At 37.5% G+C, this 12,425-nt stretch overlaps 1 protein-coding gene across 9 annotated transcripts in view; it reads right to left on the bottom strand.

Moving 5' to 3' along the window:
- The window catches only part of MAP7D3 (MAP7 domain containing 3), a 30,889-nt gene that overhangs the window by 7,853 nt on the left and 10,611 nt on the right, over window positions 1-12,425 (bottom strand). The window contains exons 5-12 of one of the 9 annotated variants that reach the window (XM_070502174.1): window positions 11,600-11,714; window positions 10,657-10,761; window positions 7,796-7,891; window positions 6,288-6,413; window positions 3,397-4,049; window positions 2,295-2,419; window positions 1,812-1,939; window positions 441-573 (exon numbers count right to left, since the gene is read on the bottom strand). In XM_070502174.1, coding sequence (XP_070358275.1) covers window positions 441-573; window positions 1,812-1,939; window positions 2,295-2,419; window positions 3,397-4,049; window positions 6,288-6,413; window positions 7,796-7,891; window positions 10,657-10,761; window positions 11,600-11,714 — 1,481 coding nt within the window. Of the gene's footprint in view, window positions 1-440; window positions 574-1,811; window positions 2,018-2,294; window positions 2,420-3,264; window positions 4,050-6,287; window positions 6,414-7,795; window positions 7,892-10,656; window positions 10,762-11,599; window positions 11,715-12,425 lie in introns of all 9 variants that reach the window. The other 8 variants (XM_070502171.1, XM_070502172.1, XM_070502169.1 and 5 more) reach the window with 8 other exon arrangements.

The raw sequence follows: 12,425 nt of genomic DNA on the forward strand, positions 1-12,425 counted from the left end.
CCTAGTAAAACACGAGGCAGTCCACTTTCCAGGTTTATAAATTCGAAAGTTACAGAAACCTTCTGAAATACAGAAAGAGGCTGACACCAGTGAATGCCAACAGAAAGCATCTTGTGTGATCACTCAGGGGCTGCTGCCGAGGAGTGAAACCCTGACACGAGTCAGCGTCTCTGTGTGCATCTTTATAGCACACCTTACTGGCACACAACTCATGGAGACCAAAGAGGACGATACCATCAGCTACATGCCAGTGTCCCCTCCGCCTGAAATCCTTCCAACACATGCCCAGAAGGCAATGAGTCATCTCTGATTCACACTGAAGAAAAACTCAGTTACTCTTTGATAATTTACAGGATATCTAACATGATGGTCAATTTTGACTTGCAAAATCTGGGCCCCTATCAAGATTTGTATTATAGAAAAGAGGATTTTGTGCTGACCTTTGTTCTATTTCTTTTCGTAGTCTTTCTTCTTCTTTTTTCCTTTGTTCACGAGCAAGGCGTCGTTTTTCTGCCAAGATCTTTGTTGCCTCCTCGGCATTCATAGTCACTGCTACACTTTTATTGCCAGATTCTAGTTTAAATTCAGACGTACAACAGTTATGAGGGACCTTCCTGCCTCTCAGTCCAACACAGAGGCACAAGACAACCAACAATATTAAAAAGCCCAACAGTATAGACAAGGTCTGAAATTTATACACAAGCAATCTATACATGATTATATAACAGATTTTGTTCAAAACCCCAACTGTCTCCCCAACAACAGAAGTAGCACTTTGTTTCTTTTTAACAACTACTTGTTCCAAAATGAAATAATGTACTCCAACTTTGGTTTAGCTGTTCTAAGGAACCTGAGTAAATTGACCCGATGAGAAAACAGATTAAGATGGTCTGAATACAGAAAAAGATCAGCTTATGCTTGGTCCAACTGAAGTATACAAATCTTAAAACTCAACCAAACAAAAAGAAATCCAACATACACTTTGAAATTTGTGCATCATTTTTACTAAATAATTACTGTTTAGCTAACCATTAATAATAGTATATTACTACATTTGGTTGATCATAAAGTGGCTAACTGTAGATAACCAAAGAAACCAAGACTATCAGTAAAATAAGGTGAGCACGTGGAGGCATATTATTTTAGTCCATGTGACTAATTTCTGTATTTTTAAATAAACCACATAGGAAAATGAGGATTTTAAGACACCAGGAATGAACAATTTATAATAAAAAGATTATTTCTGTTACAAAGAATTCACTGTGGAATTCCTCTAAAAAGCAAAATTTTGTAGTATATTTAAAATTAAATAATGTCCATGGAGATTAAGAAGGCACGTGACAGGCAAAAGACCTATGCCGCTTTCAGGAATCCATGTACTGCCCGGACACACGTTACGGCCTATGTACAGAAACTGACTGACCACCCCCAGTGGAAACCTGCTCGGCCACAGAGGACTAGATGTGCTCTCTCCAAGGATGGAAAACAACTTAGGACCACTCATAGAACCAGCCGCAATGAGAGCTGGAAGCAACCGTAGGGGTCACCTAAGACGAATGCGTTCATCCAACCACTACTTTTATCATCAGTTCCAAAAATGAATTTCCAAAACTATGAGGGTAGGGGTGAGTAAGAAGCTCTGGCAAGGAAAAGTAAGCAACGTGCCTGTGATGGGTTAAGCTCTCTTCATCTAAAAGAAAGCTCACTCCCTAAAGTTCTCTGACTTGGGGAACAAAATGAAGTTGACCATTCCCAAGCTACCTTGAGATTTTCCGTGTTGCCAAAATAAACTTCTTAGTAAAGGAACTTACCTTCGGAGGCCATAGGCTTTTGACTCGCAGCCTCAGAGCTGTTAGTGGTTTTAGCAACTGCTTCTCTCTTCCTTCCCATGGTACTTGACGCATGTTGTACAAATAGGGGCGCCCGAACAGAAATTATTCTGTAGGAAGGAGAAGACTGTCCTGATTGTTTTGACGTGACAGGTGAAGGTGACGGGGGACGATTCTTTTGGACTTGCCTGTTGGGAAAAAGTAATAGTTAACGAGGAAAATCAATATGGTTTTGTAATAAATATGTGCTAATTAATTTTTAGTGTACCATTTCATAAAATATAAGGTCTTGATACTATAAGATAATGGTATTTTATAATAGACAAAGGTAAATCCATTTTTAAAGGGTTTTTTCTTTATATTGAATGTTACCATGCATAATACATTATTTCACTTATGAAGCACTGACAGGAAATTTACCCTGGTAAAATAACTATCAGGAACAGTTGCAAAGAAGCGACTTACTTAGCACTGATGGGCGAGGGTGGATGCAATCCGCTTGCAGGAGATGACTGTCTATACGAAGCTATGTGCAACGATGGGCACTTCTCGGTAACAGAGTCCGAGGCCTGTTTGTCTATTTCCGGTTTCTGAACAGATCAACACAATCAGATACGAAATTACTAGCATTTACCTTACTGCAGCTGGCTTTTCTTTTTAAGAGAAAAATATTCTGAATAAAGTACAATTGTAGCACCTTAAACTCCCAATTTCCCTTTCATGCAGGAGAATTAGGTACAGAGAGACATTCTTCCAGACTAATAATTCATATCATATAATTCAAGAAAGTCATGAGAAATAATTAACTTAAAAAAAAGCTTTTAATTCAAAACCTAATTCTATTTCTAAATCCTAACTAACGGTATACAATAGTTCTCAAAAACTTTTTCTTCAGAATTTAGAAACATAGTTCATATAAACTGTTACATTTTCTCCCTTCTATTAAAAATTAATATTTCAGCTTTGGGGGGGAAACTCTGGGACAACAAATAGCAGAGAATTTTAAATACTTAAAGTGAGCTATCCTATTTTATTAATTTTCTTACAGAATGCTATAAATAATGATTAGTCGCGCCAGCCCCAGGGCCAAATGCTTAAGCTCACGCGCTCCACTTTGGCAGCCTGGGGTTCACTGGTTCGGATCCTGGGCGTGGACCTACACATTGCTTATCAAGCCTTGCTGTGGTGGCGTCCTACATAGAAGAACTGGAATCACTTACAACTAGAATATACAACTATGTACTGGGGCTTCGGAGAGAAAAAAAAAAAAAAGAAGATTGGCAACAGATGTTAGCTCGGGGCTGATCTTCCTCACCAAAAAAGCATAAAAAAAATAAAAAGAAGTTGCTTATATTGTGAAATCTGCCTATCATAATCTATACAACTAAATACAGACTTGAATAGAAAATCTGTCAATAAAAGGCACTTGACAAACCTGTGGAGAGCCTCTCACTTCCACTTTGCAAGAAGTTCCCTCGCTCCCCTCAGGGGATGCCTCAGGGGGCGCTTCCACACTCGCCTTGGGGAAGGCTGCCACACTATCCTCAGGGGACGCCCCCATGCTCGCCTCAGATGACGCTTCCACGCTCGCCTTGGGGGACGCTCCCACGCTCGCCTCAGATGACGCTTCCACGCTCGCCTTGGGGAGGGCTTCCACGCTCGCCTTGGGGGACACTTCCATGCTCGCCTCAGATGACATCTCCATGCTCGCCTCGAGGGACGAGTCCATGCTCACCTCGGGGGATGGATTCACGCTCGCCTCAAGGGATGAATCCACACTCAACTCAGGTGATTCCACGCTCGCTTTGGGTGATTCCATGCTCACCTCAGGTGATTCCATGCTCTCAGGGGCCACTTCCACACTGGCCTCGGGGGCCGCTTCCACACTTGCCTCTGGAGCTGCTTCCATACTTGCCTGGAGGGGTAATTCACCCCTTGCCTCGGCAGTTGCTTCCGTGCTCTCCTTGGGGGGAGCTTCAACGCTCGTCTCGGGGGGCGTCTCCCCACTCGCCTTAGGGGCCGCTTCCAAGCTTGCCTTGGGGGCCACTTCCATGTTTGCCCCAGGAGGTGCTTCCAGGCTCACCTCAGAGGGTGTTTCTACTTTCTGCTGAGGAAGCACTGCCCATGTTGACTTGCGAAGCACTCTGGTCTTCCTCAATTCATCACTGCCATGGATATGCAAGGGCACATTTACATACTGGATCAAAGTACTGTGGATGCCTGTGAGTAAATGAGGACAGAGAGTAAAATTCCATACAGTTAGAAAGCAGACAAGACAGAAACGTACCATGTATAAGAACAGTAAGAGAAGAGAGATTATTAGGAAATCACAGGGATTACACACAACACAGAAGTGTTTAGTGAACTGAATCAGACAGAGGACAGAAGCATCCCAAAGCTGGTATTCAAAAGCACCAGCACCAATTGGGAGGCGTTGTGAAGGCAACAGTCCACTACAGATAAAAATAAGATGCTTCTCCAAAGTTGATGTTTGCAATCAGCCATTTCTATTTTAATCACACTATAGTTCAGAATGATTTTTATGAAAAATTACAAGATATTTAACACTTTTTGAAAGTAATCTAAACAACTTCATGAAGGCCAGAGATTTTATCATTATAGATGATTACAGAAGACACTCTACATGATTGCTTTAGAATACAATGTAAGAGCGAGCATCTTCTCACCCATACTAAAAATTGCAATATTAATCAGAATGAGCTGGATCTCCAAAGTTTCTTCCAGTTTTAACAATCCGAATATTGTTGCCTGATAAATGGACAAAAATGATAATATTCAGTACCAGCTAAGATGGAAGAAAGAGCTAATACCAGTGTTGGGAACCAGGCAACCTCATACACTGCTGGGGGGAGTGTGGATTTATACATGCTTCCTGGGGGGCATTTGGGCAATAATGCATTAAAAAGCCATTTTAAAAAGTACATACTCTTTGTTTCAACAATCTCACTTCTAGGTTTACCCTTGGGGAAAAATGAGATAAATAAATGAAAATGTATGTACAAGGTTACTTATTACAGCACTGTTTATAATATTGAAACAATTGAAAATTTAATTCAAATATTCAACAGTAAATTTGGACTACACTAAGGCAGTCATTAAGAGAAAGAATATGTAATTTTGGGGCATAGAAAATGGTATATATTGAATTTAAACAAAAGCAGGTTTTGACCCCATTTTGTGAAAAAAGTATATAAACACAAAGAGAAATATTCAGTTATTAGTGAGTATTGGGATAATAGGAGATTATATTTAAAATGTTTTACACTAAATATTTATTGCTTGTATAATAAAGTAAACATTTTTAAAAAGGTAACTGGTGGTGGCTTTCTTAAGACTTGGTAAATTTATCTGTCACCTCATCTTTAGATATGAGTGGTAAATTTTACATGATCTCATCAAATAACTAAAATAGAACAAATTACCAAAGATTGACTACCTATGGATAAAAAAATCTGACTAAATTAAATGTTATTTTGTAGTCCCTTGCTTTGGTGGAGAAAGCATTTTACTTACATATCTGCATGTGCCTCAACATTATTTCACACCAACAATTTGTGCTACAAGAAATATATTAAGTATAATAACTACATTTCCATTACTTATAGAAATTTCTGACAAAATATTGAGTTCTTTGAAGGGAGTAATATATTAAGCCAAAATGAAAGTAATTAGAAATATCTTACAACAGATTAGGGGGAGACTGGCAGAAAATAATCTGACATACATATAAGTGGGCATAAACAAAGTCAGGAATTTGAACCAAAAAAAGTAAGGCTGCCCATGAGAAAGTCTGTGAGAGCATTTCGATTTATTTTACTAATTATATGACTATTGACAGAAAAACAAGTCAAGGGGGTAGATATATTCTGGAAAGGAAAAAGTGGAGAGAAAAAAAGAAAAAAATGATGGGAACAATGCATTATTAGAGCTCTCCATTACTGACGACTTCTTACTGTCCCCAGGCGTGTCTAACAGTCTATAACCCTGAAGATTTGCTTTACTTTACTAACAATCTTTGCATTCTTAATTAAAAGCCTAAGAGCGGTTCAGTGTTATCCTTCCATATTTTAGGGAAAAAAGGAGGGTGCAGTAGGAAGCTTTCTCCCTAATCATTGAGGTTTTTCTATATTCTTAAAATCCAGTACTTTTTACAGTACTGTGCCACATTTTAGCACAGGTCAAGAAATCCACGGAGCTTTAAAATTCAACAACAGCCATTATTACCTCCCTTATCCTATAAATTACCTATTACCAGATAACTACTCTACCATGCTGGAAGTTATTAAATATACAACATAAAATGTTGGGTGGAATCACTCATTTGGAAACTATTGATTCGAATTCTTTTTACGCCTTACCACAATAAATTAAGTGATGCAATCTACTTTTTAAGTGCAAACACTAGCCCTTCCAGGCTTTCTACCCTATGCCTGTTACCTGGAGTATCTCTTCCAGGGACTGATAATGAAGCAGCACTTCTGCTCCTGGCTATTGAAGCTTTTGTGGGCGCAAGCAGGCGAGTGATTAAATTATTCTCCCGAACATTGGTGTACAGTTGACGAGCTAAATAACGAGAACAAACAAAAAGGATTCAATTTGAAGTCTCACAAATAAACTCAAAGCAAGAAAGAGCAATGTGAACTGCTGCAAATAATTCTCCTAGCCTAAAAGTAGAGGCAATGAAACCAACACACACTTAATAGGACTGAACACTGCCACCTGATGGAACGGCACCGTCAGGGAAGAGAGGAGCTGAACAAAGGGGCGACGACTCCAGCATCCCAAATAACCCCAGTGAAGGAGTCTAGGCGATACACTTAACAGAACCACACCCAATGTATGGAGACTCTGCGGAGGAACTCTCATATGGAGAAAAAGCTGCACATGACAAAACAACTTTGACATGGATTCCTACAGATATCTGCCACTGACAGTCGTACTGGTCAAGGCCATTGCCAAAAGCTGCAAGGGACTGACTGAATTCTTTTGTTCAAAGTGAATCTTGTTATAAGTATCTTGCTCCAGGGGCCGGCTCCACAGCATGGTTAAGTTTGGTGTGCTCTGTTTCAGCGGCCCGGGTTCACAGGTTTGGATACTGGGTGTGGACCTACACTCATCAAGCCATGCTGTGGCGGCAACCCACATACAAAATGGAGGCAGACTGGCACAGACGCTGGCTCTGTGACAATCTTCCTCAAGCAAAAAAGAGGAAGATTAGCAACAGACGTTAGCTCAGAGTGAATCTTCCTCAACAACAAAAAAATATATAGTTATATCCAAAGTACACAAAATTTGAATATATTAAAAAATATCTTGCTCCAATAAATTTTTATGTTCAGAAAGCTCCCTGTGACAATGACATCCGTTATAATAGGATGTGACATGAATCAATTAAGTGGAGAATCTTCTGTAAATGAATGGTTCAGTATGAAACAAAAAGCAACAATCACGTTTGACAGGGAAGAGTTAGGTGTGAAGGTGTTACAAACTAAAGTACTCTGGTGATAATTATGAAATTTGGCATGCAATAATCAGCAGGGAAAATATGCACAAGGGAGAGATGTAGGTAACACTATGAAGCAACAGAGCAAAGCTTCAAAGCTCAAAATGTGGCCAGTAATTTAGAACTTCTAAACGCAAACTGATGCAACATTTGAAGGGCATCGAGCCCTCCAGTACAAATCTACACCAACATTCTGTGATCTAGTTGCTCAGTTTCATTACAGACTCCTTCCTTGCTCAGATGATGGCACAACGATCTATTTCATTTAAAGACAGACTCTTCTGGCTTCAGCCAAATAAGCATGGCACCAAAGTACATTTTTTAGTTAAACGGGATTATTTTGGCTTCCAATTTTAGGAATGACTTTTCAAGCAACTGAATGTCAACATAAATACATCTCTTTCAAACCACTATTTAAGATTGGTACTCAGAAATAACTAACCAACTGGTTTTTCTTCTACTTGTTCTGTTTCCGTAGATGAATTTAGTTTGCTATATCTTCTATTCAAAGACGAGCTTCTTCTCTTTTCTGTTTTTTCTGGAGATCAAGGGCAAAGAAATATTTTTTACAAACTGTTTAAATATATTATTTCAGGAGTAAGCCACTCCTTTTCACAAACATTTTTTAATCTTCTCTACTCTTGCTTGTAAGAATTTATTTACATTTCAAATATTATATAGAGATTCCAAGTCCCCAAACTTAAAAACTAGTTCACTCTTTAAATAAGTTATCTGAAATGAAATAAAATTATTTAGAATACGGTAAAAACTAAGAGGAAAAATGTCTGATACTATCTGACAACACCCAAGTTCCCAAATTAGAAATATACAACTTTTGATCCATGACATCGATTACTCAAGTGATTTATACTTTATTTGTCACTAGTATTTTTTAAACAAAAATGGTCATTAACATTTGGTATAGATGTCACAATTTTAGCAACTCAAACTATTCATAAGGGAAAATAATCTGTTTTCTGTAGACACTTTTCCATTTCACTGATTCAGAATACTGAGGAATGTCTGTTTAAAAAATAACTTCTCCTCCGGGCATCTGTAAATTAAAGTACATATGGACAACACAGCATCATTTGAAAATTCTCAAATTGCTAATGTAATTGAGCAGCATGAACCACAGAGGTGTATTCAATTCAATCACGTGATTCTATCCCATATCCTTTATTATCGTAACTGCAAGAAATGACAAAATAGTGTGAGTGGTTATTATGAGTCAGCAATGAGCAGAAGAATAATAGATTTGAATCAGCGAAGATTTAAAACAGGGCTATTGAAGGGATTTAACAAAGGTAAGCCACTGCCAACATTGATTTAATTTTCCCTGGAATCATTAATTACAGTATTCATCATTTCAGAGTGTGCAATATAAGCAAGTTATTTCACAAAGTATCTTCCACACAAACCTTCTTGTATTAAAAACCAGTAAAGAAATCATCTAACAAGTTTCTTGGGACTGCTCCTTCAGTGCAATTTCACTAATTACTACCGCGAGAGTCATCACCTGTCCATTCTCTTTACATGTCTAACTAATACGACAAGTAGACATATTAACGAAAGCATACTAGTGTTTGCTCATTATATTACAAATGTAATGTCTGTGGAAGAAATCTGTGCTAATTCCTCAAAGCAAAGATAGGAAAACATAGTCAATGCTTGCAAAACAATCAAGGTATATTAAAATGAAAGTATATAAACATGACATTGCCATGAATGTTATCTCATTTTTCTAAAGGGTTGAGTTGGTGAATAATTAATTTTACCATATGTCAAGCAAAGTGCTAGAGAAAAATCTTCCCACATGAATCTGTGAATGAACCCAGGCTATATATAAAAGTGCTTGCGGAAAGCATACTGGGGGGCGGCGGGGGTAAGCAGATCAACTTTTATTAGACCTTTAGAAGAGAAAATGGGATGCACCCAGACTGACACACAACAAAATATCTCTGAAGCTCAGCGTTGGAAACTCTAAGAGTCCTGAAAGTACAAGTGACACAGAATGTGAGTATGAACAAAACAAAAATCCTTTAACATAGGAAAGCTATAACGTTTAGACAAAAATGGAAATCCTTCACACTAAGTTAACCACTGCTGCAATTATACTTTAAATGAGATCCAGGATCTTTTGCTGTAATGGAATTTTATAGCAATCAGATTGCTCAAAAAAATGTCAAGTTCCCTAAATAATACAAAAGAAACATTTTTAAATTCAGACTATAATTATGTTTTTTTTCCAATTCACAAGGCACCAAAAGTACTATTTCTTCTTTATTAATGTTTAAGTTTGAGGGAATGATGTGGAATATGTTTGCCATGTCTTTTTCCTGTGAAAATCTCTATTTTTTCCTCTGGAAAGAAAGAAAAAATCTTTTTGACTGATGAGTATGGTTGCCTAATTCATTAAAACTATCAGTGAGAAGCACCATGTGCTACAAGTGAGAAATGGGCATCGACACACACTCAGGGCAAGACTTTTCAAATAAGGAACACTCATTACAAGGGCAAACACCAGGAGGAAAAGGTATTTGAAGTACCCATAATAGATAACTTCATTTTACCTTAAAGAACGTCACATCACCACTACAAAGAGTTCTAAAAAGTGGAGCTTCTCTCATTAAACACTGTTATCACTTTATTTGCTTTGGGGAAAAGCATGTGCTTATTAGTGAAATGTTATCATTTAAATATCATAATCCATCTAGCAAATGACCAAAATATAAATCAAAAAAGCATGGTAGAACGGAAATCATTGAATTCCTTGGGGTCTTAACTATAAAACCAGGAAGGTAAGTATACTTGCCCATCAACTTTACAAGGTTGTTGTGAATAACCAATATGATACATGAGAAGCAGATCAACCTGTCCACTGCTATATGATGCTTTTATTTTCCTTAAATTAGGTAATATTCATGAAACTTAATGACTAGCCTAACTAGTCCCTAAAGAAAATGATTTCATTTATAGGTTATACAGAATATGGATTAATTTTAAAATAAATTATTGTGCCACTTAATGGTAACATCTTCTGGTCAAAATGTTTCAGTTTGGGCTACCTGAGCCTAACAAACCCATCTGATACGATCAATACACAAATCACCAAACATGGATTTATACTGATGAAAATACAAAATAGTAACGACCATTTCTACCTACTGTAAAACAATGTGGTGCTCTTCTGAAATAAATCTCAATGTTCTACAATCTAAATAAATGATATTGTAAAAATCCATAGTAAGAATTGATTTCACTGGTTTTAAATTCAGTAGAATACATGAAATAACTACTTACTCTTGGCAACAGAGTTTTGAAGACCTGCAGATGACATGGACATTTGTTTGTGTACACCGGAAGCCTCCTGTTCAAGTTTTTCAGTAGATGCAGAACACTTATGGGCTGAGAAAAAATACAGTATTTACTGTGCTTGTATTTAAAGAAAGCATCATTAGCTGAAACACGATGAGTCTGCGATGTAGTTCTATGGCATGTAAATGTGCAGTAATTAGGTACACAATGTTCATTATCAGTCCTGTCTTACAAACCATATAAATTCCACTTATGTTGTATGAAATTGTGTAGAATTACGTTCACACACAGGAAAATTTACAGTACATGCATAGTAAACAAGGCAGGCAATTTATTTTTAAAATATGCATTGGATAAAGCTGTGTAAAGCTTACTAATTGTTAATCATTTTTATACTGATAAGTTTAAATGGTAAGATTTTGGATATACTGGATAAATAATCTGTGTAAAGCTTACTAATTAATTATTAACAATTTTTATACTGATTACAAGTTTAAACGGTAAGATTTTTGGATATATTGGATAAAATAAAATTACAGGGGCCAGCCCTGCGGCCTAGCGGTTAAGCACAGGTGCTCCACTTTGGCGGCCCAGGTTTGCAGGTTCCGATCCTGGGCGCAGACCTAGACCTCTCGTCAGCTATGTTGAGTTGGCGACCCACATACAAAATGGAGGAAGACTGGCAATGGGATGATAGCTCAGGGCTAATCTTCCTCAAGCAAAAATTATAAAATGTCACTTGTTTCTTCTGCAATCTCACATGACACAAATGTAAATGTCAACTGACTGTGCATGCAAAGAATACATGGCAGCATTTTCATTTAAGGGACAAAACTCAAAACCTTGTCGTAAATGCAACCTTATACTAACAGTCAATATTTAAATATGAACATGAGTGAACTTGAAGTTTAACAGTTGCATTGATTACCAGTTTTACTCTCAGAGTTCATCGTCATAGAGCCTTCCCACGACCATCTTTTTTGACGATTATCCACTCGGTTGCTGCGTTCCAATGTACGATAAAGAACAGCTTTGAATTTCTCCTATTTAAAATAAATGGCAACAAATTATCACACATTCATTACATTGGTTAGTATAATTTTGATCTGTGGGTAATAAAACAACCCCATCACCATATTTTTGTATCAGGCAAAATTTTTTTTGTACCTGGTAAAATTTTAAAAGAATTGGAGCCATGTCTCAGGTAGCAATCACTATCAGCGCTTCTCCTGAATAACCCAGGTTTTATCTTACGGACCTGAATCGAGGAACTGACCATGAGGCTCCCCTCTTTTTTTATCTCATTAGGAAATTTAGGACCAAATCTGCAGCCTATTTCTAGCAACTATTCAAAGACTCAGTGGTACACTTTGTGTATGCTAATCATACCTTATATTTTATTATCTTCCTACTTTAATTTTCCCCTCTGCTTGATTCCCTCAACCATTTATCTTATCATCTGGTTCTGGTATGTGTTTTTTAAAATACACCTTAAATTCTTTGCAGAATGAGGCAGGAAAAAGATCAACGAACATACATATAACTGAAATCTATGCCAGAGTTACCTATTATACCCACAATGTAGCATCTGGAATTCTGGTGTCAACTGATAAAGTTTTAAGAAAGATAATCGATCTGTTTGTCTCGGACTAACTTCAATTTAAACTGCTCATGATGACAGCTATACAAATGTCAATGCCACAGTGGCAAAACAACTCCACTGCAGAGAAATGAGCGGCAGTTTTCCTTTTGAA

Source organism: Equus asinus, chromosome X (assembly GCF_041296235.1).
Source record: "Equus asinus isolate D_3611 breed Donkey chromosome X, EquAss-T2T_v2, whole genome shotgun sequence".
NCBI lineage: Eukaryota > Metazoa > Chordata > Mammalia > Perissodactyla > Equidae > Equus > Equus asinus.